Source organism: Diabrotica undecimpunctata, chromosome 7 (genome assembly GCF_040954645.1).
Source record: "Diabrotica undecimpunctata isolate CICGRU chromosome 7, icDiaUnde3, whole genome shotgun sequence".
Taxonomy (NCBI): Eukaryota; Metazoa; Arthropoda; class Insecta; order Coleoptera; family Chrysomelidae; genus Diabrotica; species Diabrotica undecimpunctata.
This window is the reverse complement of record NC_092809.1, coordinates 148,398,005-148,425,262: the sequence shown is the minus strand read 5'-3', so window position 1 is coordinate 148,425,262 and position 27,258 is coordinate 148,398,005. Positions and strand designations below refer to the sequence as shown.

Below are 27,258 nucleotides of genomic sequence, written 5' to 3'. Positions count from 1 at the left end.
CTGTCAGCACGCCACAATCAGGAGAGAAAATTGATAGCAAGCATACGTCGAATCTTACATCTTATCTGACACATGCCATTTGTTAACAGTTTAAATCATAAAACAGTAATCATTTTCCGTAACAACCTGTAGTAATGACTCACAGATTTCATTTATCGCAGCCCAATGCATGTATGCCCAATTTATTTAAAGCTGTCCAATTGATGCTAAACCCCAAGAAGTACCAGCTATTTCAAGTCAATTATCTGGGTCATATAGTCAGTAAAGAAGGAGTGGCCGTGGATAAGGGAAAAATCGATTTCATTAAGGAATGGCCAAAACCAACTGACAAACACCAAGTGAGAAGATTTCTTGGACTATGTACTTACTACCGAAGGTTTATTAAGAAGTTTGCAGATATCGCTAAGCCATTAACGCGACTTACGGATCAAGCAAGAGATTACCACTGGGATACAGACTGCCAAAATGCCTTTGAGACCTTGAAAAAGCATTTAATAACAGCACCAATTTTAGGGTATCCACTGCCAGAAGGAGAGTTCATCTTAGATACAGATGCAAGTAATGTGGGAATTGGAGGAGTGCTGTCTCAGAGAGGACAGGAACGAGTCCTCGGATATTTTAGTAAAGTTCTTTCAAAACCTGAGCGGAATTATTGTGTCACGAGAAGAAAACTTCTAGCAGTAGTGAAATCAGTAGAGCACTTTTATCAATACCTCTATGGAAGGAAGTTTTTAATCCGAACCGACCAGCCGCCCTTAAGTGGTTGATGCAGTTTAAGAATCCAGAGGGTCAGATAGCCAGGTGGATCGAACGACTCCAAGAATACGATTTTAAGATTGAGCACCGGGCCGGAGTTAGCCACAGAAACGCTGATTCTCTTTCCAGAAGGCCATGCCCAGCGGAGTGTTCCCACTGCAACAAAACGGAATCCAAGGAAGCAGCAGTGCTAAGAACGACGATGGTCAACGACGACTGGACGCCTACTAAGATAAGGGAAGAACAAGAGAGAGATCCAGTTATACAGAAAATCCGAAAATGGAAAGAGGAAAACCGTCGACCACCTTGGCAAGAAATATCAAACCTATGCTCAGTAGTTAAGACGTATTGGGCCCAGTGGGACTCATTTATCATCGAAGATGGCTTGATCAAACAAGTCCTGGAAAATGATGACGGTTCAGAGAAGAGAAGACAGTTGGTGATCCCAAAGAGCAGAATAGCCGAAGTACTTCGTCAGTTACACGACAGTCCATCAGGAGGGTATTTTGGTGTAAAGAAAACCCTTCAGCGAATTCGGGAACGGTTTTATTGGATGACCAGTTCCGACGACGTAAAAGACTGGTGTAAGAAATGTACTATTTGTGCTACGAGTAACGGGCCTTACCGAAAAAGGAGAGCTCCTATGAGACAATATAATGTTGGAAGCCCGTTTGAAAGAATAGCTTTGGACATCGCTGGGCCGTTTCCAGAAAATGAAAATGGAGGAAAGTATATGTTGGTAGTAATGGATTACTTTACTAAGTGGGTCGAGATTTACGCACTTCCAGACCAGAAGGCCGCCACCGTTGCAGATAAGTTGATCCAAGAATATATCAGCCGATTTGGAGTGCCTTGGATTTGGAGATCCATAGTGACCAAGGCTGGAACTTCGAAAGTGATCTATTCCAAGGAATATGTGATAGACTAGGCATGAAGAAAACAAGAACTACCGCGTATCATCCGCAATCGGATGGTATGGTAGAACGAATGAATAGGACAGTTGGCAAGTATTTGACAAAGATGGTGTCCGATCATCAGCGAGACTGGGACCAATACCTTCCGTTCTTCACAATGGCCTACAGATCTGCTGTTAACGAATCAACGGGCCAGACACCAGCCAGAGTCCTATTCGGACGCGAAATGCGACTACCTTGTGATCTAGAGTTTGGGTGTCGACCTGGAGAAGATGTAGCAGGTGAAGATTATGTGATCGAATTACGAAGAAGAATGGACAATGTACATGAGTTGGTCCGTTCCCACCTTCAGATCGCTAGGGACCAAATGAAGAAACGGTACGATACACAAGCCGAAAAGGGTTGCTTTAAGAAGAACGACAAAGTCTGGCTGTATAATCCCAAGAAGCGAAAAGGTTGTTCTCCCAAATTGCAGCAGTTTTGGGAAGGTCCATACCTCATCATGGAGAAGATCAACGATGTCATCTACCGAATAAGCAAGATTCTGAGGGGAAAGCCGATGATAGTACACCATAACCGGCTGGCGTCTTTCGAAGGTGACCACGACGTAGATGAAGAAGTGGAAGTAAACCAAGTCCAAGATGTGTCTGACCTCACGTTTGAGGAATTCATGGGTGCCTATGGAGGTACCGGTAAAGACCGATGACTACTCGCTGGCCCTTACCATCCCGGCCAGTATCAAAGACGCACCAGGGTTGGCATCCGTCTTTCGAAGGAAGTTTGGTCGAGTTGCAGAACTTCAATGCCAAGTGCCAGCTCCCGGTAAAACCTTGAAACTTCAAGATGCATCACGTTACCTTTTCTACCTGGTAACAAAAGACACTGCCCGTGACCAACCTACCTACCGAGATGTATGGGAAGCCTTACTTCAATTGAGAGAGCACGTACTAGAGTCCGACGTGCAAAAGTTAGCCATGCCAAAGTTGGAGTGCTGCCAATTAGATTGGAGGGTTATCCGAAATATGGTGGAGGAGATCTTCAAAGACACCGAAGTCCAGGTGTTAGTCTGTTGCAATCCGCATAGTTACTGGTGCGGAGAGAAAACCGTCCCTTGTCATTTTTATACAACTGGAAGTTGTAAAAGAGGGTCTAGTTGCCGATACCAGCATACCGTTCCGGTTCCAGTCCCGACAAGGTTCCAGGAGGAACCATCTTTTAAGAGGGGGCAATGTTACGATAAATTCTGACCCTAAACTGTAAATATTATGACTAATCTAATTTATTAGTTAAATAAATTAATATAAATTATCGTGCTTTTTAATAAATTAAAGTAGGAACAATATAATAAATTAGTAAAGACATTATAAATTAAATAAAGACATAGCAGTTAAATAAATAAAAAAAAAAAGAAGAATTATTCTAAATAGTGGAAGTGTATACTAAACTCATAACATTTTGGGTAGTATATGGCGGGTGTTGGAGAAGAGTGGTATAAGTCTAAATTTTAAGTTTCGAGAAAAACGCAATTATAGTTTTTTCAAATTTAATATTATTGTTACGGATACAAATAAGGTATTTTCGTTAAACAATTTTTGGAAATGGCTTTGAATTTGTTGGATTAAAATAGATCTACTAGTAAAAAGGACCTAGTTGTACAATTTTTTTAAAAAAATATGACTTATATCACTTTTCACAATTATTAACAAAAAAAAATGTGAAACTGAAAAGTTTTATGTTTACTTAAGGGGGTACATTTATGGTCAAATACAACGTAAAAGCTTATTTAATTTGTAAAAATTTCAATTTCTGTGTGTACACTCTCCTCGTCACTACTATTTTCATCCTCGGGTAACATATTTGGTATATCCTCCTTCGTAGTTAAATTTCTATAAAAATCATGAAAGGTTTCTGAAATCTAAGGCAATAGCTCTACCAAGTTCTTTTTTTTTATCGATGTTTATTGGATTGGGACCTTTATATGACAGAGGAATTTTTATGTTTTTAGGCCACGTATTACCTTTTCTTAAAAAACATATGCTTTTAAATGGTTCGTCTACATTTAAGCTACTTTTGTATTCAAGGACACCAGGATTCTGTGAAAATCTCAACCATTTCATTTGTTTCCACATGACTTTTTCTCCTAAGTTGTAAATTTTTCTTTGTTGAAGGACATTCTTATACAAAGAAGAAAACTCAAGAAAATCCGATCTGCACATTTCAGTAACTAAAAAAGTTCGCTTATTTCCACATAATCTTACCAAATTCATCCAGTCTCTTGGGTGTTTTATCGAACATGGATATCTTTTCTTTTTTTTTCTCTATGATTGCGTGATCTGAATCACACTCCATGTGGGTGTGACTAGGAACGAGAAATTTGTGGTTAATGTATGATAGATTGGGATTTTCTTTTAAAACCATCATGAACATTGCAGGTAGAAAAGAGTTCTTGTTTTGTCCTGCACACGTATCAGAATATAAGGAGATCTCTTTTATTTCAGGTGAAATATGTGAAATCTGCTTGTATAAGCATGACGCAATCTGATTTGCACCCCGTCCAGCTACGCCCTCATGCCACATAAAACACATTGCTTGATTATCATTAAATCTATATAATGTTAAATTAAAGGTCCACAACTGCGTTTTATAAAATGCTATTGAAGTCTAAAGATCAGGTGTGGGGAGACACTGTTGCAAATCAAACGTATAAATGATTTTTGATTCATTTTCTAACGCAGTATTTTTATCTATACGCTTAGCCTCATAAGCGTTTGATGCTTCTTGTTGGTGATTATCAAGAAGATTTTGAATTTATTGCATTTTTTGTGCATCTTTAGTTGTTTTCAGGAGTATATGATATTTATCGCATGTAGCGCAGGTATCCTTTTTAGGCTGTTTGATTTTTATTTCCATGGAATGGAATACTTCTTGATATTTGAATTTCGATACTGGGGTTTTCTCGTGAGGTAGCCATTTTTTGTATTCTTCAGAAGCGTATTTCTATGTTTTTTGTTTTCTAATTTACGTTTTGTGGTTTTCTTTCCGTCTGTTGTTATAAGCCTAGCTATAAAAGACACGCGTTTGTTAAAGCTCGCTAAAGACCAATATTCTTTGAAAATTTCCTGTCGTTTTTCTTCAGTTATCCTATCTTTGCATTTTCAGCGGCAACTTAATAGCTCCTGACATGTCCGTGCTTTTATAACCTTCCCACTGTTCGTGGTGTACGATAACCCAAGGTTTCTGTTCTGCTTTCGTTCCTCACGAATTAGCCTAGTTTCATTTTTTAGCGATTTTCGCCAAGGTTTATTTTTTAAGATTTCTCTTCCTGACTCATGTGCAATAAGTGCTGTTGTATTTTTTGCAGCTTTTTCTTTGTGATGTCATTATCGGAGTCAGTATCACTTTCTTGTATATAATCTGGGTCCGCGTCACTATTATCAAACGCCTCCTCGTTACCTGGATATTCCAGATAACCTTTGTCGTCGTCATCAATCCCACATACTTGATCAATAACTTCTTCCAAAGTCTTTCGAACATTCGGTTCACAGAAGGACAGTGAAGGTTCAGGACTTGATATATTATCTTCATCTGCTAAGACAGGTTCTTCAAGGAAAACACCCGCATTGCCCATCATGGAATTTTCATCTAAAAACCCAGATTAATATCAAATTTTTGAAAAACTAATAAATTTTGTCAATTTTTTTTCCAGAAAAATGAAATTGTCACGCCAAAATTGGTTTTTACTTTTTATGGAAATTCGGTCACCTCTAGAGAAAACCGAAAATATATTATTTTATGTATAAAATGATAAGAAATCTGAAATTGGAATTGAGTATGTATTTAGAGATACAAATTAAAGTAACGCCACTGGTTAAAGTTAACCAAAAACAATAGGCATATTCACCAAGTTATAGTTGAGTTGCATCTAGAAAACTTTTACGCAAAAATACAACAGCAAATCAATTGAAAATCAATTTGCTTCTTTGAGATGCCATAACCTCTAATTTTTATTTCTCACGGCTATTACTAAATAATCTCGAACAGGAATTGATGTTATATTACAACTAGGTGAGGTATACTATCACTACACTACTTATTACATTTCTCTCGAATACTTAAAGCTCATTTAAAAGGTCAAAACAAAAGAGGATAAAACCAACAGTAACACACGTGCAGTACTAAACCACAAATGACAGATTGTCATTTGAGCGGGAACAAAGCGGTCATTATTTTAATAGGGAAAAGCGAGGTAAGTCGACCTAAAACTGCACAGTTTAAATTTCTATTGCCCTAACTTCTAGTATATCTCAACATATATCATCAGTTTTCAATTTTGGAGTTAAAACATTTGTGATATGTCAACATATAATGTGTTTCCCTATATTTTTTAATGAGAATAGTGATATATTTTTACATATACCTTTATTTACAATCATATTTTACCAATAACTTTTGATATATTTGCACTTGTATCACTATTCACAAATATTAATCATAAAATTATATAGGGAAGACTATTATAACTAGACTTATTTCAGTTTTCTCTATAATTTTTTTTCCTGTCTGGCAAATGGAGGCAAAACAAATAGTACTAGAATATTTATAACATTTTTCACTATATTAAATGATATTAAAAATACTTATATCATGTAACGCAAACAAATAACACCTGCTTGCCTATTAAATTGACTTATATCACTTCACCCTATCAAAGATACATGCATTTGAAAGTGGTATCTATGTTTAACTCATTTTTTACATTTTTCGACTTATATCACTTTTCCCCAACACCCGCCATATATTTAAAATATATATTTTAGTTGTTATAATTTAACATAACTATTTATTATATATGGTGCAAACAAATAAATATTGATTGTTGGTAATTTGTAAAGTTCTATTTTATATACTATTTAGTTTGTTTACTATTAATATTGGCTATAAGTACGTGTGCTTGGTTGTATTGTAATTTCCAGCCACTTCGAGTCTGTCAAAAAGTAACTAACTTCGCAAAAAAATAATTACTAAATTCACTAGACAGTGCGGACTGGAGATAGCGAACCGAGTATATTATTGTACCAATACACAAGAAAGGAAAAAAGCAATCATGCATGAATTACAGAGGAATCTCACTAATCAACACTACATATAAAATATTGGCTTCGATATTATTAAAAAGATTAGTACCATACGCATACGAAGAAATAGTTGGTGACTACCAGTGTGGTTTCAGGCCTGGCAGATCGACTATTGATCAAATATTTACAATAAGACAAATGCTTGAAAAGTATTGGGAATATAATCACGACGTGCATCAGATTTTTATAGACTTCAAACAGGCTTATAATTCAATTAATCGTGCAACATTATGGAAGGCAATGATCGAGCTCGGCGTACCCAAGAAACTAGCTGCGGTAACACAAATGTGTGTAAGTAACTCTTTTGCACAAATTAGAATAGGGGGAGAAATATCAAATGCTTTCTGCGTAAATTCTGGACTGAGACAGGGATATCCGTTGTCCCCATTGTTGTTTAACCTGGCCTTCGAATATGTCATGCGAAAAATATATCCAAAAATCAAACCAGACATAACTGCTCGGGGAGCAAAAATCATACTCGCCTTTGCCGATGACGTAGACGCAGTAGCACAATCAACATTAGAAATTAAGGATATTTTCTCGAGCTTTGAAGAAGCTGCATTAAACATCGGTCTAAAAATAAATGAAGACAAACCAAAATACATGGTCGTCTCAAAACAAGAACGACTGCGAATAAGGCAAACCATTACTATAAATGATCACAACTTCGAAGTGGTTAAAGAATTTAAATATCTAGGAGCAACAATCACAAATGACAACAAATTAGAGCGAGAAGTTGAAACGAGAATAATGGCAGGAAACAGATCTTTCTTTGCAATGCAACATCTAAAAAGTCAAAACTTCTTTCACGAGACACAAAAATCCGGATATATAAGACCATAATACGACCAGCAGTCGCGTATGGAAGCGAAACATGGACGCTAACAAAAAGAGAAATAAATAAATTGCTGGTGTGGGAACGTAAAATTCTTCGAATGATATATGGCCCTTGCAGAGACAGCGTGACAAATGAATGGAGGGGCAAATACAATAACGAGCTAGAGTCTCTATTCGGAAAAGAAAATCTAGTCAGATATATAAAGGCCAATAGACTCAGATGGGCAGGGCATGTGATACGCAGTAACGACAATCGCCTTATTAACAATGTGTTCTGGGAAAGGCCAGAGGGAAGAAGGTCTGTAGGGCGGCCTAGAAAAAGGTGGAAAGATGCAGTCGAAGAAGATCTAGAAAAAATGGGAGTGCGACAATGGGAATTACTGGCACAAGACCGACAAACATGGAAGGCAATAGTAAACGCGGCAAAGACTCACGAAGAGTTGTAGCGCCATTGATGATGATGATGATGGTATTAGGTAGTATTTGTAGATTTATATACTTTTCATTTCACGAGATTTATGCTTAAGTACTTTTTGTTATTAGATTGTATTTTTTGACTAAATACTATTGTTTTGTATTTTTAATATGAAACATTTTGTACAGGGGACGGCATATTAGGTCTGTGCACAAGGCATCAAGCAAAAAGACAAAAAAAAGACATCGTTTTTTTGCTCGATGGCACAAGGGCGGCCGACTCCCTAGAATTGGCCCTACTTGTCCATTGTTTAGTTTTAAGTTTATCTGTTGCCTTCGAATGTAAATTTACTCGTTGTTTTTCAGATTTACCTTTTATCCCCTTTTTGTTCAATCAAGCTTCTTGTCATATATTCTAAGTCTTCGTATGTACGACTGCATTGTATTTGTGTTTAAACATTTAACACTAGTGTATTGTAAATATTTTAATTAACTGATTGAAAAACACTGTAAAGTCTATATCATCAATAATATTTATTAGCTTTAAACTAATTATACAATTCAAAAATAGAGTAAAAATGATTCACAGCATTTTAGTTTGTAGATATTCTAACCCTGAAACATAACTCACTTTTGATCAGTCTCGTAATCTGGTCCCCAGTAAATTTAATAACTGCTTTTTCGTTATCGAAGGCGGCGTCAAAACTGCTCATAGGACCACAACAATTAGTCATATACGCCCTATGCCTGCCACAGGCATTATCTAAAATATCTATTTCAAATTGGTATTTGGAACTATCTTCGGAAGGGCCGATTAATTGTACAGTAAAATAAAATATATTATCTTTATATAAAAAATATAGCCTGAACAGTTTCTTCCTGAATTTGATAATAAAACTTTCTTCAAGAATATCATCGAATAATACCAATTCAGTTTTCCAAAAAAAAGGTATTGCCACAATGTCCATCTGTAATAAATTCTCAGAATGGTTATTTGCAATGTGCTCATAAAGTTGATCGAATGGTATTTTTTCATCACAACCAAGATGTTCTTTTAATGGACAACTGAACGGCGAATAGACACATGTGGCTTCATGCTGCTTAATATCTGTATATTTCCCTAAAAACTTACAGTTCTTGTTCTTACAAGGATAATTGAGATGCTGCATAATTTCAACAAGTGCATAATTTTGAGTGTTACCAAATCCTTGTTTACAAGTAGGACACTCTTTAACAATTTCTTTGCATTTGGGGCATATACTGTGACCTGTGATACACTGATGAATAGGGGGTGCCATATATTCAAAACAAATCTAAAACAAAAAAATATCATCAATACATCACAAACATGTATGCATAGACAATTTGTATAAAATATGATGAAATATATTGTTATGTTTTTCTGTGGGTTCAGGAATTACGTGAGATACGCAGTTTAACTAATTTTATTTAAACACTCATATACAAAAAAAACAACTAACTATAAACTATCGTATATCCCTTTACAAGATAAACACTTCGCTAATCGCATGAAAACTTAACTTCAAACGCTGGATCACCGCCTTAAGGTTGATGTGCACGACCCTATATTAATTTGTTTCTGATCCTAGGGATGGCTCTATTGCGGCATGCTGCTGTGGTAAATTTTTTAACTTAATTGTAGATTTCTACATGATGACTCTGTAATATTTTCAAACCCTAACATACATTACAGTTTTCTATCGTTATATCCTTAGACAAGGAGAGTTGTCTAAGGTAGTGTAGACAGTAATTTTATCAAATACGCTTTACCATTTAATGCTGATAAGTTTATTTCTATAGTAGAGCAAATAAGCGAAGATATCTGTTACAAAATCTTTATGTATAATATTTTAATGCTCTGCTGTGCCTATCGGACTATTATGCTATTTATACAGTGAATTTATTAACAAACATGTTTTAATGATTTTTGTTTAATTTTTTGTAACGTATAATGTAGGTTTATCACAGTTACGCCTTTGCAGGAACATATTGTTATTAGAAAAAGGAATAATGTTCCATACACACATATCATCGGCGATATCTGTGAATGACATATTACCATCAAATTTATACTTGTCATCATATATTACATTTTTGTTAAATTTTGTTAAAAATTAAATGACTTGGTATTATTTAACATCTTAGTGGGAATTACATTTAGGTAAATGGTTAATCGTGAATATCGACAGTCACTAATATCTGGTTGGTTCTGTGCCGACTACTATTGTTTTAGTTTTCTGAGATGAGATTGTCATATTAAATTCTTTTAACTTTACACATTGCAGTTTTCCATTAAAAAAATAATGATAATAACAATAATAAATAAGAAAACACAAACATAGAAAATATAAAATAAAAATTATTAAAGTCAAAGGTTACAGCCTCGAAGCCAATCTCTTGCCTTGGGAGTGAGTTGGTGGATTTCTTGAAGACTGCCAGCGAACTTGGTGGCTGGGCACTCGAAGACGATGTGGTTAATTGTTTGTTCAACAGCGCTGCAATTGTCACATCCCGGACTGGCATTTATACCCCACTGGTTCAGAGACTTGTTACAAACTCCATGACCAACTCGTATTCTATTAAGGTTGCACCATTCATGACGAGGAAGAGAAAAGCCGTCTGGTTTAATTGTAGGGTTTTCTATGAGATTAGCATTTCTGGCATCTGGATTCCATTCGCCCATCCAGTGCTCCTCAATAGTGAAATCAGTCAATCTTGTAGCAGTTCTAGTAGGTGGATGTCTGGATTTCAGTCTTAACTCTCTTTGGTCTAGCTCAGCGATATCTGTATTTATCGGTAGTGATGGGTTTTGTTGGCCTTTTTGAAATAGGGTGTTGAGTGCGGTTAGTCGTCTTGTTGCTGGTGGAGCGATGTTGCTTAAAACTGGAACCCATTGGGTTGGTGTGTGCTTTATAGTTCCCGTTATGTGCCTCATTGTTTGGTTTAACTGGGTATCTATGACGTTTGTGTGATGACTGTTTAGCCACATAGGAGCGCAATATTCTGCAGTAGGATATACTAACGACAGCGCGCTCGTTCTGCATTGGTCCCCCATGATGTATTTGTTAATTTCTGAATAATGTTATTGCGGGTCTTTATTTTTGCAGTTTTAAGTGTTTTCCAAATGTTGTTTAAATGTTAGGGTACGATCTAGAGTTACAACGAGGTATTTTGGGTTCAAACTGTGCTTTAGAATGATTCCATCGCATTCTATGTTTAGTCTGTAATTTGCCTTGTGGTTGTTAGGATGGAAAACTGTTACTTCAGTCTTCGATGGGTTTGGTTGTAGGCCCCATTTCTTAAAGTATCTGTTAGCAGTGTTTAGATCTGCTTCTATGGTGGTTTCGGCGATTTTTATGTCTTCTTTTGCACCCAAAGCCATGTCATCGGCATAAATAAATTGGCGCGAGGTGGTAGTTGGTACATCTGACGTACAAATATTAAAAAGAACAGGAGACATAACTGACCCTTGTGGTAAGGCGTTTTGCAGGTTTCTGAACTTACTGTTTTTCCCATTTAGGTGTACTTGGAAAAGTCTGTCACTTAGCATTTGGTTTATCAAACTGTTGAACGAATCAACCAGATGTAAAATAGAAATTAATGGCATCAGTATTGAACAAATAATAGAAATAAAATGCCTGGGAATTACACTGTCTAGCTATGGAGACCTGGACAAAGAAGTGAGAGATCAAGTACAAAAAGCAAATAGACTGGCAGGATGCCTTAATAACACTATATGGCGAAACAGACACATTGACCCTGAGATGAAATCAAGAATTTATAAAGCCATTATAAGACCAATAATGACTACTGGAAACGGCAGAGATGAGAGTACTGAGATAAATTACAGGAAATACGCTGAGAGATGGAAAGAGAAGTGAAGACATTAGAAGAAAATGTAACGTACAGTCTATAAATGAATGGACACAAAATAGAAAAAAAAAGAACAGAATAACCACATAAACAGAATGGAGGAGACCGTGTCGTCAAAATAGCAAGAGATAAGTCAGCAATCGGCAGAAGTATTGGACGACCGCGCAAAAGATGGTGTGACAACCTTCCATAGAGGTATTAATAATATTAAATATAATTAGATGGTAATTTCTAGATTTTGCGTGTCCATTACACTGAAAACCGAGTCAGGGCTTTCACCCGAAATTCCAGAAAAATATCGCTAGTAAATCATTTATACAGCGCCAGGTAGAATTTTCGATATATTACAGGACCGTAATTACAGTCACGGTAGAACAAGGAACGAAATAGACTACATCATAAGTGACAAAAAACAAATAATTAAAGATGTAACAGTACTCAACAAGTTCACCACAAGCAGTGACCACAGAATGATACGAGCGGAAGTCCAAATCAACACAAAAAGAGAAAGAAACATAATGATTAAAAATAAATCTCATGGTATCTGAACACCCCCATTAGATATCAACCAATATCAGACAGATATCAACAATAAGCTACTACTGCATGAAACCTCCGAGAACGATCTTAAGGACTTGAATAATTGCATCATAAACGCCTTACAAGAAAGTCACCGAGTGCACTGTCCGAAAAGAAAATCAGATAGTAAAATAAGTCCATATAATGAAACGCTACTAGATCAAAGAAGACAAATGAGAAGCGATAAGAATGCAGACAGCCACACTCTAAGAGAAATGAATAAAACTGTTTCGAAGGCAATCGGGAGAGATTTAAGGAAATTTAAAACCGATAATATTAAATGTACTATACAGGAAAATAACAGCTTAAAAGTTAGATAGATATTCAAATTGTACTGTACAGAAATATTATTATATGAAAGGTATAACCCCTAACGGTACAGTTATAAATAATTTTATATACTTAGATGATATTGTACTTCTAGCGAAGGCATGCAAGGCCTGTTAAACTGCGTGCGTACAAGAGTAAAGAGAGTTGAACATTAAAAAGATTGTTGAAAGTTGCTACCGTAAACAAGCAAAAGAATGTATTAGGTGTTTTTGGAATTTGGCGGACAGTCCATAAGAGGCGTTCAGTAATACAAACATTTGGCCTCGCACTTAATTAAAACGGGGACCACATTCAAGATATAAGGTCCTAAATAGAACAAGTTCGATCCACTTTTATAAACATACGTTTATGGAACTACAAACATACGTTTGTGGACTCGTATTCTCAAATGTATAAAGCCCAAGCATGGACACTTAAGGATGCCATGTGTAAGAAACTGGAAGTCTTTGACGTGTGGACCTACAGGTGCATACTGAGGATTTCATGAATCGACAGAGCCCCAAGCAAATAAACAAATGAGAATTCTTCGCACATACTCGTACAGTGAGCAATGCAAAACACTAAGTAAAACAGTTTGGTGATAAAATGAGCTCAGATCGTTGCAGAATTTCTTTCCTATAGAAGTTACGACCATGCTATGGAACCAGCAGAACAACACGTTTCAAAAGGGCTGTAGACTAAATCTAAATAGTGCTCACGATTGCCTATGTTCAATAAAATATGACAAACGAAAAAATACATAAAAATAAGGATAAACTGTGTGGGGATTCAACAAATAATTTACCATTACGAATTAATAGTAATTAAATTAACACGAACTATTCCTTCGATAGCTCTGGTAAGATAAATGGATCGGGTGAATACAGCCATATTATACAACCATATTTGAATTTAAACAAACTGTATGTGAATATTTTTTCCATCCACTATTAGTTGGTCAAAATTTAACCAACATAGCAAAAAATAATCAGTAAATTTACTACACAGTTGAGACTAGGATCAACCAACCGAGTATACCTGTATCTAAGCATATTACATTGTTTTCATTCCTAAAATGTTCTACGTCTTTTTTAAAATGCTAAATGATTAAAATCTTTTTATTTTACAAAATAAAGACAAAACTTACCGGGCATTCTACTATCTTTAGGAGATTATCATTCATGTTATTACTTGACTCTTCATCATCAGTATCACTAAACTCTATTTTTTTATCATCCTCTTTGAAAATTTCAATTCTGACTACTATTGAAGTAGGATCATTTAAAATATTCATCAAGTCAGTTTTTTCAAGTGGTGTCGTTACATTAATTTTTTTTTGGATTTCATGCGCACAAGACCTATTTCCATTTTCTAAAATTAGTTTGTAAGAAACATCTTCATCTAGGTCATTACCAATATAAGAGACTGTACAAAAAAATGTTTGTCTCCATGAATCGCTCAAACGATTAACTAAATATAATTCTTCTCCATAAGGCAAAAGATAATTTTCGTCGTGACTATTAACAAAGTCCACCTCAAAAGGATGTTCACTAAGAATAAACATTTTATGTTTCTGAGAAAAGTGGTCTAATAAATCATTAACAGAGCCTTTCCAATCACATGTTGTATTTGTAATAATTGGACATTGATACTTTCTGAAACTACATGAATCTTCATGTCTTTCCATGTCTTTAGGAAATAGGTTTTCAAGACATCCATATTCGTTGTTGCAACAGGGGAATTTTATATTTTGTGCCACGGCTTCATAAGCTTCATTTCGTATCCCTTTTTCAGGGCATTTGCAACGACCACAGCTAGCGCCCTTTGGATAGCAATAGACTGGAAATCGAGAAAGAACTCTTTGGCATTGTGCACAGAGAAGGTTAGGCAAAACCTCTGTTGGTATATAATTTGAAGTTACGGACATACTGATTAAAAATCTAAAAACAAAAAAAAAAACAATAAAAATAATAATTCTTTCGACCAACTTTCTAGTGTACTTTGGGGAAATTGTGTCCCAAGCTTCAGTAATTTTTACTTTCAATTTATTTTTATTTAATATTGGGGAACTATTTACTTTATTTTTTAATGTCTACCACAAATTTTCAATAACGTTCAAATCTGGTAAAGGGACTTGTGTTTTAATGACATTTCGGCAATTATAAAGGAACCAAGTAGGAACTCGATGTGACGAGTATTTTGTATCGTTGTCCTGATAAAACCGGTAATTGAATCGGTTATTTCGAAAAGGCCACATCTCCATTAATTTTACAAATTGAGTTAACTTCGCCATTTTGTCCAGAATATGATTTAAGCTTTATTACACGTGAAAACGCCACATCTCCGCTGTTCGTTACTATTAATCTTGACAGGCGTATTTCTCCGTTTATTTCGAAAATGCCACTTTTCCGGAGATGTGGCGTTTTCTAAACAAACTGCGCGCGCCGGACATGTGATTTAGTGGTTACGGTCGCGGACCTTCCTAGTTTCCTAGACCTCTAGACTAGATCTGTTGACGATTATCTTTAGTACGATTAGGTTCCATTGTGTATTGTTTATACAAAAATGAGTAGATCTGATAGTGAAACCAGTGTCATTATTGAAAATAAACAAAGGAAACGAAAGAAAGGTATTGTTCCAGAAATGAACATATCATTTTAAAATATAAAATAAAAATATAGTTCTTTACACTTTTCTTAGTGTAGAATAAGTAAAATATTCACTAATATCAAGTTTGCTCGGGATAGCCGACTTAATGGCGCCACAGCCTCTTATATAGTTTTCACACCTAAATACAAGAGGCGTAATCTACACTTTTACGCATCAAGTAGTATTTTATTAGTTCGTTCTCACACACCGCCCTTGAAGCATGTGCATTTTAAAACACTCTCAATTCATATATAAAATATTTCTCTACGCCGAAATCGGGCATTTTTCTCATAAATACGGTTTTCTCTTTTACGTGTGATAAAGAAAGAATTATTTGATATTGTACTGTCAGCTACGTCCGTATTGAGGCTTCTTTACTCTAAAAATAGTTAATTATAAGTCGATAAACTAAAGGTGATTTTATTTCTCTGGAGTTATATTTGCTCACATTAACAATCCTTATCCTTCAACGGTCACTGAAGAACCAAACCTATGGGGATACATCCATTCACAAGTCCTTTGAAGTAAGGCTTGGAATCAAAAGATTTCCAACCCTCTCATGTAGGGAGCCATTTATAAGGCTCCCTCAGGTATTATGAATCGGGCCCTGTGTAAAAGTGAAGTTATTAAGAAGGCTAAAGTTAAGGACCAAGCCCATATTAATCACGTGGGAAAACAAGTTATGGCGCGAAAAACTGGAATCGACTGTACTTCTCGCAAGAAGTGTTGTGAACATTTTTCGGAAATGGACAAGAATGCGTCGTTTACGTCGTTACATGACTTTGATGACAAAAACCCACAAAACTCATACTTACAAAATATGATCGAAGTAACTCCCATTAAGAAAATGAGAAAATCTCAGAATGCCATTAAACGTATCGAGAGACCCAATAATTTTTTGTTTCATTTTTGTTTAAAAGGAGTACGTAAGTAAGGAGGTAAGAAAGCTTTCTTAAGTTTATGTGGTGTTGGCGAAAAGCATGTCAGAAGATTATGCCACCGACTAGTGACTGGATCCACTTCAAGAGATAATAGCGGTAAATCTGTTAAATTTAGGCATAATTTAATACCAGATGAATTGTGCTTTCAAATACGTGAGCACATACAATCGTTTATTGTAAAGGACGTCCATTATGCTAATATATTAAAAAAGTATTTACCTGCTACTTTGGATGTCAAACAAATGCATAAAATGTTTATTGAAAAAATTCCGGAATCTAAAGTGAAATAGAGTTTTAATTTGAAGTATTTTCATGAAAATTTAACATACTCTTTTGGTCGTCCTCAAGTTGATGTATGTTCTGCTTGTGAAGAACTTGGCCAGAAAGTTAAAAGTACCACTCTCAACAACATTGCAAAACGAGTTGCTGTTGCAGAACTATTGGTTCACAAAAATAGGGCTAAGAAATTTTATAAAAAACTAGAGCAGATTAAAAAACTTTCTTCAGAGACGGACGAGATACTAGGAATCTCCATGGATTATATGCAAAATTTGCCGATACCTGACATACCTGTACAGGTAATTTTTTATTATCGGCAGTTTGATTGGGGAGAGATAACGGGGAGAGATTGATTGAGCTATGCGAAATAAAAAGCTCGATAAAAATAAAAGACGTGAGAGTAAAGCGAGGCGCAGAATGCGGCACAGATCACAAACTAGTAATCGCTTGGATGGAATTCCCCTTCATATGGACCCAACAGAAACCGACCCAGGGAGAGTCTGACCAAGTTACGGCTCCGGCTACACCTGTCAATACGTGCTCAACACAAGAAAAGAAATTCAAAATCAATTTATTAGAAGAAGACTCAATAAAAGACCTACATAAGCGAAGATTGGACCAAAAGCTAGAAGAGTTTCGGTATGAATCAATAGAACAAACATCATCATCAATCAGCCAATCCCGTCCACTGCTGGACATAGGCCTCTCTCAGCTCTTTCCAGTGTTCTCTACACTGGGCCGCTTGTAGCCAGTTTCCCGCTACTCTTTTTATGTCGTCGGTCCATCTAGTCGGTGGTCGTCCTCGGCTTCTTTTATAATTTCTGGGCCTCCATTCCATAATTCGTCTTGTCTATCGTTCATCTTGTGTTCTGGCTAAGTGTCCTGCCCAGTTCCACTTAAGTCTCGTGGTTCTTTCGATGACGTCTTGAACTCCTGATCTTTGCCTGATTTGTCGGTTTGTTATGTGGTCTCGGAGGCTCACATTCAGCATTGCACGTTCCATGGCTCGTTGTGTAACTCTTAGTTTATTCGCAGATTTCTGCGTGAGTGTTAAAGTCTCTGCTCCATAAGTTTGTACAGGCAAAACACATTGGTTATAAACTTTTCGCTTGAGACACATGGGAATTGAACTTTTTAGAATATGGCTTAGTTTGCCAAATGCTGCCCATGTCAGGCCTATTCGCCTCTGTATTTCATTTGTTTGATTGTCTCTGTTTATTTTGATCTCGTGTCCCAGATATTTGTAAGTGTCTGTTTGTTGTATGGTATTATTGTCGATAGTTATATTTCCACTCATTACGAGATTTGTCATAAGTTTAGTTTTCTCAAAGTTTATCTTTAATCCTGCTCTTTCAGACAGACTTTTAAGCGAATGTAGCATAGAAACCGTATCCTGTAAGTTATCTGCGATTAATACGACATCATCTGCAAACCTCAGATGATTTAATCTTTCTCCATCTATATTGATGCCCATATCTTGCCATTGGGTGTTCAAACAAACATACGAACACATAAAAACCTGCATGAAGACAGCAGCCCTAGAAGCTCTTGGAGAAGTGGACCAAAAATACACCCACCAAACTACGAAATTAACCGAAGACACACTAACATGCATAGAAGAGAAAAAAGAACTCCATATAAAATACCTGAACAGAAAAAACTATGAGGACTTGGAACTATACAGGAAAAAAAATAAAGAAGTGAAAAGAAAAGTGGCAAATGAAAAAAATGAAAGATTAGAAAAAACATGCACAGAGATAGAACAGCACATAGGAGGAACGAGAAATTCAGAGTCATGGCGCATCTTAAGGTCGCTCCAAAGAAATAAGACAGAGAAAATCAAGATCGGTCAAATCAAAGAAAACGAATGGCAAGAATACTATAAAAAATTGCTAACCGAAGATCGCCCCGAATTCAAAGAATCAGAAATAGACGGAATAGAAATCTACACACATGACGAAATCGAATTAAGCCTAGCTGAGGTAAAAAGAACGATCAAAACTCTAAAGAACAAAGAAAACTTTAATAACTTAAAATACTTTTTTAACACTAGAACACAATAAAGTTTTAATCAAATAATAACAATAATAGTCTAAAATGTGAAACAATTGTTAAAATACTTCAATATAAATACAAATAATCTTTCATGTGACAGTTGGGACAAACAATAACATCAGCAATAACATAATCCAACTAAATTTGATTTCTTAAATAAGGAAAGAGCCTCTCTTTCCTTGTTTAATGTGGCCTCTCAAGATGGCACTTCCTGTCTAACAATATTTTTGTCCCCACTACCTTTACATTCCCTCTTTTATCTTTTTGCTCGATGATCCTGTCTAAGTCTAAGTTCAGAAATGATAAATACCTTTCATGGTGATTGCACATATCGACGTGTTTAATCAAATTTATTGCGTGTTTATACTTCTTATAAAATAGTCTGCGTTTGTATTTATTAAGAAGGTAATCACTAGACTTCGGCAAATATGCATATTGCAAATTTTGCATATTGTGCATATTTTATGCAAATATTGCATATTTTGGCATATTTGTATAAAAGTTTGCATAAAGTGCATAAAAGTTCAGATTTTTATACTGTATTTGAAAATTTTTAAACATACCAATTTATTTCAATTCTTGTATAAAATTTTGTAGTCATTTTAATCAAGAAATGATCTAAGTACGTAATCTCTACAGGTACAAAACATTTACAATTTCAAAGAAGATCAATTTAAGTAGCCCTCAACATTCTTAGAAAGTCTCGGTCACTGAGGCATTCAGTTATTGGATAATCGCTAAGGGTTCGCTCATTTGCATTTTATGATCTAATCCCCAAATCTATCTACAATTTATTGTATCTTAACAGCAGGTAAACGGCTAATAGTTTTGTTCCTAATTTAGGGATTTTACAAAATCTCCCAGTTTTTGAATTAGGTACCTAAACATTTCTAATTTGATGCTCAGATTTGTAAATCATTTTTGTTTTGATATTCAAAGCGTAAACACTCGTTGTGCGTAACAAAAAGGAAGATTATGATTTTATAATGCCTAAAACAACCAGTGCTTCAACTTGGATTAAACCTTATAAAGAGCTGTCTATGGATATGGAAAAAATCTACTGTTCAGTCTGTGGCAAAATTGTAAGTATCTAATATTTTCTATTAAATATCTAATATTTCATACATACAGGGTGTTTCCAAATGACACTTACAACGTTTGACTGTAGATACTTCTCGAAAAATTGAACAAAATGATATAGTTAATGAGGGGTCAAACTTATTTACTTTTCGAGATACAGGGTGTTAAAATTAAAAAAAATTAAATTCTTTTAGTTAATAACAACAATAACTTTAAAACCAATAAACGTATTTACTTGAAATTTAGTACTCATAGGTTGTTTTTAAATGAAAAATAGCTTCCTTTAGTGAGAAAAAATTGTCCATGGTACAATACAATGGTGTGTATTTAGAAAAATTTTTCACCTTTACTTTTTTTTATGAAGTCAGCTATTCTAAAACACAATTATTTTTATTGTAATTGAATTAACAAAAAAAAAACTTTTGTTGAATTTTAAAATAAGTTATATGATGTACTAATGGTTAGTAACAAAAACTAATTTGTGGATTAATACTGCATTTAAAACACTTAGCGAGTGTTTTTTTTTCAAACCAGTTATTTGATTAACCAAAAACACCTTGTATATTTTTATATTTTAAAGGTTGGGTTAAAATAAAGGTTTTTATTTTTATTTATAGATAGCATGTGAGAAGAAATTTCAGATAGACCAACATGTGAGAACTGCTTCACACATTGCAAAAAAAGGAAAAATAGGAGGAAAACATCAAACTTCAATGGCTAAATGTTTCCAATCTACTTCAAAAAAATTAGATGAGCAAGAAACTTTTAATGAAGACTTGTGTCGCGCATTAGTGTCTGCAAACATACCGCTTTCAAAATTAGCAAATGTAAATTTTAGTTCGTTTCTAAAAAAATATTGCAAACTTAATGTTCCAAGTGATCGGTCTCTAAGAAGAAATAATGTGAACGGGCTATACTCGTCGGTGTTAATTAATATTAAGGAAGAAATTGCAGATAATTATTTTTACATATCTGTAGACGAAACCACTGATTCCTCAGGAAAGTATATTGCTCATTTATTGATTGGTGTTCTTAAAGAAGATACCTTACCAAAATCTCATCTTATTTCATGCCAGCAACTTGAGAAAACAAATGCTTTAACAATTTCGCGTTTTATACAAGAAACATTAGCAACTTTTTTTCTTCCGACAACTATTCCTTCTAATATATTACTGCTTATTTTATCGGATGCTGCTCCTTATATGGTGAAAGCAGGACAAAATTTAAAAATATTTTTCCCAGATTTAATACATGTTACTTGTGTAGCGCATGGATTAAACAGAGTTGCAGAGGAAATACGAAAAAAGTTTCCTCTTGTAAATACCATGATATCCAGTGTCAAAAAAGTATTTCTTAAATCTCCTATAAGAATTCAACTTTATAAAGAAATGCTACCTAACATTCCTCTTCCACCACAACCTATTTTAACGCGATGGGGAACATGGTTAGAAGCAGCTAATTTTTATGCAGATCATTTTGTTAAAATAAAGAACATAATTGATACGTTAACAGATGAAAGTTCCCAATCTCTTTTGGATTCTAAACAAACTTTTCAGAGTAACTTGCTTCAACAAGAACTTTCATTTATAAAATCAAATTTTAGTTTTGTTCAAAAAACAATTACTCAGTTAGAATCACCAAAACTGTCATTGTTTGAAAGTACAGCATTAATAAAAGAATTTCCGTCATGTTGTCGGAACGTTAGAGGTAATATTGGAAAAGATATTTTAAAAAAATTTGAAGCTACTATGGAAAAAAATAAAGGTTACCATATTCTTTCTGAAGTAGTCAGTGTTCTAGCTGGAAATATTTCGGAAACAATTAATTTAGAACCAAATGTTTTGGTTAGTTTGAAAAATGCTCCCGTTACATCAGTTGATGTTGAACGAAGTTTTTCCATATATAAATATATGTACTCAGACAGAAGCCACAAGTTTTTGTTAGAAAATTTTGAACACCACTTGGTCATTTATTGTTACCATAATTCTAAATAAGTTTATTCATACTTAAAAATGATGTAGTTACTTAAAATAAAAATGTAAATCTTAATGAATAGTAGGAAATATTTAGTTATGTACACTTTTTTTTTAAATAAAATTGTTACTATTTTACGATTTTTTTATTTATTTGTATGCATATTTTGTAAAATATTTGCATATTTTCGGGTAAACACGTGCATATTTATGCGCATATTTTCTACATTTTTATTTGCATATTTGCCGAAGTCTAGTAATCACTCTGTGTGCTAATCATTTTTTCACACAACTTACAGTTTTGCGGTCTAGTTTATAGTTTTACAAATAATCTCGAGTTCCACAGATTCTGCGAAAGAATTTTCTTAAAAAAGGAGGTAAAAATTACGTACATTTAGTAGTTCGGAAAAAGCGTTATATATTAAGAGCTGAATTATTAGGGAAAAGAAAAGTACAGAAGGACAACATGGACAATTTCGATAAAACCGATTATATGAAGAATAGTACATCAATTTTATTTTTTAAAATCCATTAAAAAATTTTGGGAGGAAAACAGGAAAATTTATTATTTAGATGAAACGTGAGTAAATGCAGGACATACAAAATCTAATGTGTAAGTCAACGAAACGACATGCTTAAGGTTGAACTCTTACAATTAGTGGCACCGCTTAATACTGAATATGTTATTGATGAAGTGTCGAAAGCACAAAATGAAACTGTTTTACGTCTGCAACCCTACCACTGTAAGCTCAATCCTATTGTGCTGAAGCTAAAAATTTTGTTGCTGCCAAGACTTTCAAATTTGCAGATGTCAAAATCCTTTTAAATGATGCCCTTAGCAACAATACCCTGGAGAAAAAGAAAAACTGTGTAAAACTTGTGCAGAATACAGTAGAAAAAAAGTTCTGGGAACTTCATAATATTATTGAGGTCATTGTTGAACCATTGATTATAGAAATTGGTGGTAGTATGATAGTGACAGTTCCAGTTAGCTACAAAACAAAAGTTGAACGATTTTGTTGGCATCTAAGCCTCGTTTGTTCGTAATTATTTTCATAATTATCCCATTAATCTCAATTATAATTTTTAAACCTTATTTATAAGAATAATGCGTAACATACATTTGCCTTAAGTTTGATTTATTATTTTAATCTAACTTCATCAGACTGATTAACAGAAATAGAAACACAAAATATAAAGTGTTTGAAAAAAAAAGGTATTTTAATCGTCAATGGTAATTATTTATGCATTGCAAAATTTATGTGCACATTTTTCATGTTTTTTCAATACATGGATTGAAAACAACAGCCCGATAGCAGGAGTATCATCCACCTATGGCTGTGGATGCATCTTTATTGTTCGACATCTCTTCCAATACTAATTTTACGGAAGTTAAAGCTGTTCAAATGTGTACATTGTTGTCAGTTGATTTAATATTAGCATTTGCTTTAAAAATACAAACAAAAATTGTATACTAAATATTTGTTTCCAAATGAATGACCTAAGAAAACAATTACTGTCGACTTTGTAAGTGTAAATAAATCACTTAATTTTCGTAATACAGATCTGAAGGCAGAGAAAGCACTAAATAGCAGCCACTTAAAATATTTATAACCCTTTACACATATATTTTGTTGTTTACTGGCACTATCGCATCTTGTTGGATAGATATAGTCATATATTTTACTTCTTTTAATAGGTATATTAGAATTAATAATTTTGAAGAGAGTCTCCTCAGTATAGAATGTATCAACAAAAGGGACTAAATCATGTTTTACTGTAAGGTGGCTGGGAATAAAGTGAAGTATTTTTTAAACTCGACTATTGACAATGTTAAAATATTTTAATTAAATTTTGTACAATTAAAACCAACCATACTAATTTCAATAACATTTTGATCATATTCATTTACATCGGTTACTTTTCCACTCAATTTCATTGGAAGTAATACTAAATATTAATTGCAAATACCCAACACAAACATAAAACAGTCCCAAATACATAGGTAGGTTTGAATTATTTTATTTAAACATATATGACATAAATATTATTTTTATTGTTTACACGTAAACTCGTATTAATATCTCGATGTACAATGTTATCCTCGAAACAGTTGCCTTTATTAAAATTACCTTTCAGGGGATCTTTGTCATTCATGTTTTATTCCCTATACAGAAGTCCCAGAGAATAAACCCAAAAAGTCCAAAGTAGTTACAGTAGTCTTTTTCCTATACCAAAATTAAAATAGGTATGTATGTATCGCTTATCTTATTAAAATAGGTATATCAATAATGTATACGAACATATTCAAGATCAAACAGAGAAGTAAAAAATTTAGTAACTAAAGCAAAAAATATTTCCTGGGAAAGTAAATGCGAAGAACTCAACAAATATATAGGGTCAACAAGATCAAGGGAAGCATGGAAAACGGTAAAAAATCTGAGAACAAACAGAAAAGAAACGAGTAGAATAGATTTAATAAAAGAAAGATCGAACACTACTCACAACTTTTGACCGAAACAAGACCTCAATTCACGAACATCAGTTCAACAACATATGAACTGGAATTCAGTGAAGACGATGAAATAACAGTACAGGAAGTCGAGAATGCAATACAAACTCTAAAAAATCGGAAGTCATGCGGACCACAAGGTATACCAAATGAATTATTAAAACACAGCCCACAAGTATTACGGGAATTACTGGCGTATGTCTTCACCTTATTCTATAATGGACACGACTTACCACCGGAGTGGACAAAAGCACATATTAACAACATCTACAAAAAAGGAGATAGAAAGAATTGTTCAAACTACATGGGGCTAAGTGTCATAAATTCACTCTCAAGAATGTATGGAAAAATAATAAAAAACAAAATTGAAAAAGAGATGACAGATGTTGAAGAACAGAATGGCTTTCGTGCAGGCAGATCCTGTATGGACAGTATATTCTCTCTAAAGCAAGTTATCGAGAAAAGATTAGCCCACAACCTTTCAACTCATATAGTCTTTATAGATCTGACAAAGGCATACGATAGTGTACCACTTTCAATGCTTTGGGTAGCAATGGAAAAACAAGGAATAAGCAAAAAAAATATACAAGCAGTACAACAACTCTACAAAAATATGACGGCAAATATTAAAACTGGAAATAGATTAACTAGAGAAATTCCTATTAGTAAGGGCCTAAAGCAAGGCTACTGCATAGCACCTACACTCTTCAAAATATATCTAAATGAGGCACTCTCAGTGTGGAGAAGAAAGTGCTGCAATATGGGCATCCCAATCGGAGATGATAGATTGTACACGATACACTTCGCTGACGACCAAGCCATTCTAGCTGAAGACGAGAGTGATGTAGGCTACATGCTTAGAAAACTGGAAGATGAGTATACCAAATGGGGCCTCACAATTAATATACAAAAAACTGAGTACTTAGTTGTAGGAGAAAAACCAGAAAGCCTACAAATCGAAATGGGAACTATAAAACCAACAGACAATTTCAAATACTTGGGAGTCCAAATAACATCAAAAGCAGGAAGTAGCGAAGAAATACACTCCAGGATTGGCCAAGCAAGATCAGCTACCAGACAGCTACACGGACTATTATGGAATAAAAAAATAACAAAAGAAAATAAAAGAAGAATCTATAAAACAATAATAGAAAGTATTGGGCTGTACAACGCCGAACTCTGGGAAATAAAACAAAGAAACAAATCAAAAATTAAGGCCATGGAAATGAACTACTGGAGACGATGTTGCCAGCTCACTAGACTTGATAGGGTGAGAAACGAAGATATTCGGAGAGAAATGGAAATCGATCTAGACATAATAGACACAATCGAAGCCAAAAGATATAACTGGTATGGACACCTTCAGAGAATGCCTGAAAATAGATGGCCAAAAAAAATAGAAGAATGGACTCCGCCAACTAGAAGAAAACGAGGTAGACCAAGACGATCCTGGAGAGACGATGTCGACGATGCAATGACCGCCAGAGATTTAACAACTGAAGATTGCTTCGACAGAAAACGCTGGAAATTAGGATGCGAGAAGCGGCGCCAGCTGTAGAAGACTCGCATATAATAAAAAAAAAATAAATAAGTATACTATGTTCATATATTGCAACAGTTAAAGTACAAATCCATATTCCCATATTATACATACTTTACTATGCATTATTCGATTTTTTTGCATTTAATTATGAATTATTGCTATTATTTGAAGAAATGTTTAATGCCCATATTTGTAACCATTGAACCCAGCGAAGAACAAATATTTCTCCCCAAAGCAAATAAACTTCTAACCCAAGGCTAATTTATTGTATGGAATACAGTTATAGTAAGCAAGTTATAGTATGCAAAATTTGGGAACAAAATTGTCTATCTATAAATCTTCTGAATTTACAGTATGAACTTCCATTTTTATGTCAAAAGCTAACATTGAAAAACAAATGTATTCAATCAAAGTGAGACAAAAAAATTAGGGAATATATAAATATAATATATATATATATATATCTATATATATATATATATATATATATATATATATATATATATATTATTACCAAAAATATATTAAGATAAGAGATAAATAGCATTAACATAAATATAAAATATTTTCTATATTATATTCTCTAGGAAACATTTACTTGTACTTCCCCTGATATAATTAAAAATAGAAAGTATGATAATTGCTAAAAAATCAAACTTTTATAAGGATATTACTAATACCAGAAGTTCTCAAAATATATTGGATATATTTCTCTAAACCTCTAAGATGTTTTATTTAAAAAAAATACACTGACAATATTAAAAATAGATGTGGAGTAATAAAATGTTGGATAGTATTCATCTTTATAACATTATTTTTATAGTAGATAAAATTTAATAATGAAACAAATGAAATATTTACCGTTTTCAGATATTACTTAGTACTTTATACTTCAGAAGCTGAACACAATTTAAAATTATTTTGCTTTTATCTGCAAAGAACAATCAAAAATAGTCAACAAGTTGATGGCCCCTGGGTGGGATATAATGACATATAATATATAGACTTTAGACTTTTAGACCATAGATAAATAATATAGTATATATACAGACTTTAGACTAAGCAGCAATATTCTTTGTAGTCCCGTATCTCGCTATATAATCGGGTGTCCTAAAGATCTCCGCTCAAGTTTGAAGGTATGTTTACCAGAACAGCGGCGTGCTCATTTATAATTTAATGACAATAATTATTTTTTTAATTAAAATTAAATATTTATGATTTTTTTTTTGTTCTCGTCTATAAGAGAAAAAAATATTTTTATAATGTTTGTAAAGTACATTACCTGAATTTTAATCATTTTACCAACAGGAAATATTGAAGTTTTGCCTAAAGATTAAAAATTCTCATTTTTTAAATTGTATTAAGGACTATTGATTATTATTTAGTGT

General features: G+C 34.0%; 1 protein-coding gene across 1 annotated transcript in view; it reads right to left on the bottom strand.

Moving 5' to 3' along the window:
- Positions 1-26,863, bottom strand: part of LOC140446667 (uncharacterized) — a 39,222-nt gene extending 12,359 nt beyond the window's left edge. The window contains exons 1-5 of the mRNA XM_072539259.1: positions 26,732-26,863; positions 13,986-14,778; positions 8,652-9,369; positions 4,998-5,312; positions 3,929-4,126 (exon numbers count right to left, since the gene is read on the bottom strand). Of these exons, the coding sequence (XP_072395360.1) occupies positions 3,929-4,126; positions 4,998-5,312; positions 8,652-9,369; positions 13,986-14,765 (2,011 nt within the window). The 5' untranslated portion in view covers positions 14,766-14,778; positions 26,732-26,863. The remainder of the gene's footprint in view (positions 1-3,928; positions 4,127-4,997; positions 5,313-8,651; positions 9,370-13,985; positions 14,779-26,731) is intronic.
- Between the last annotated feature and the right edge of the window lie 395 nt (positions 26,864-27,258).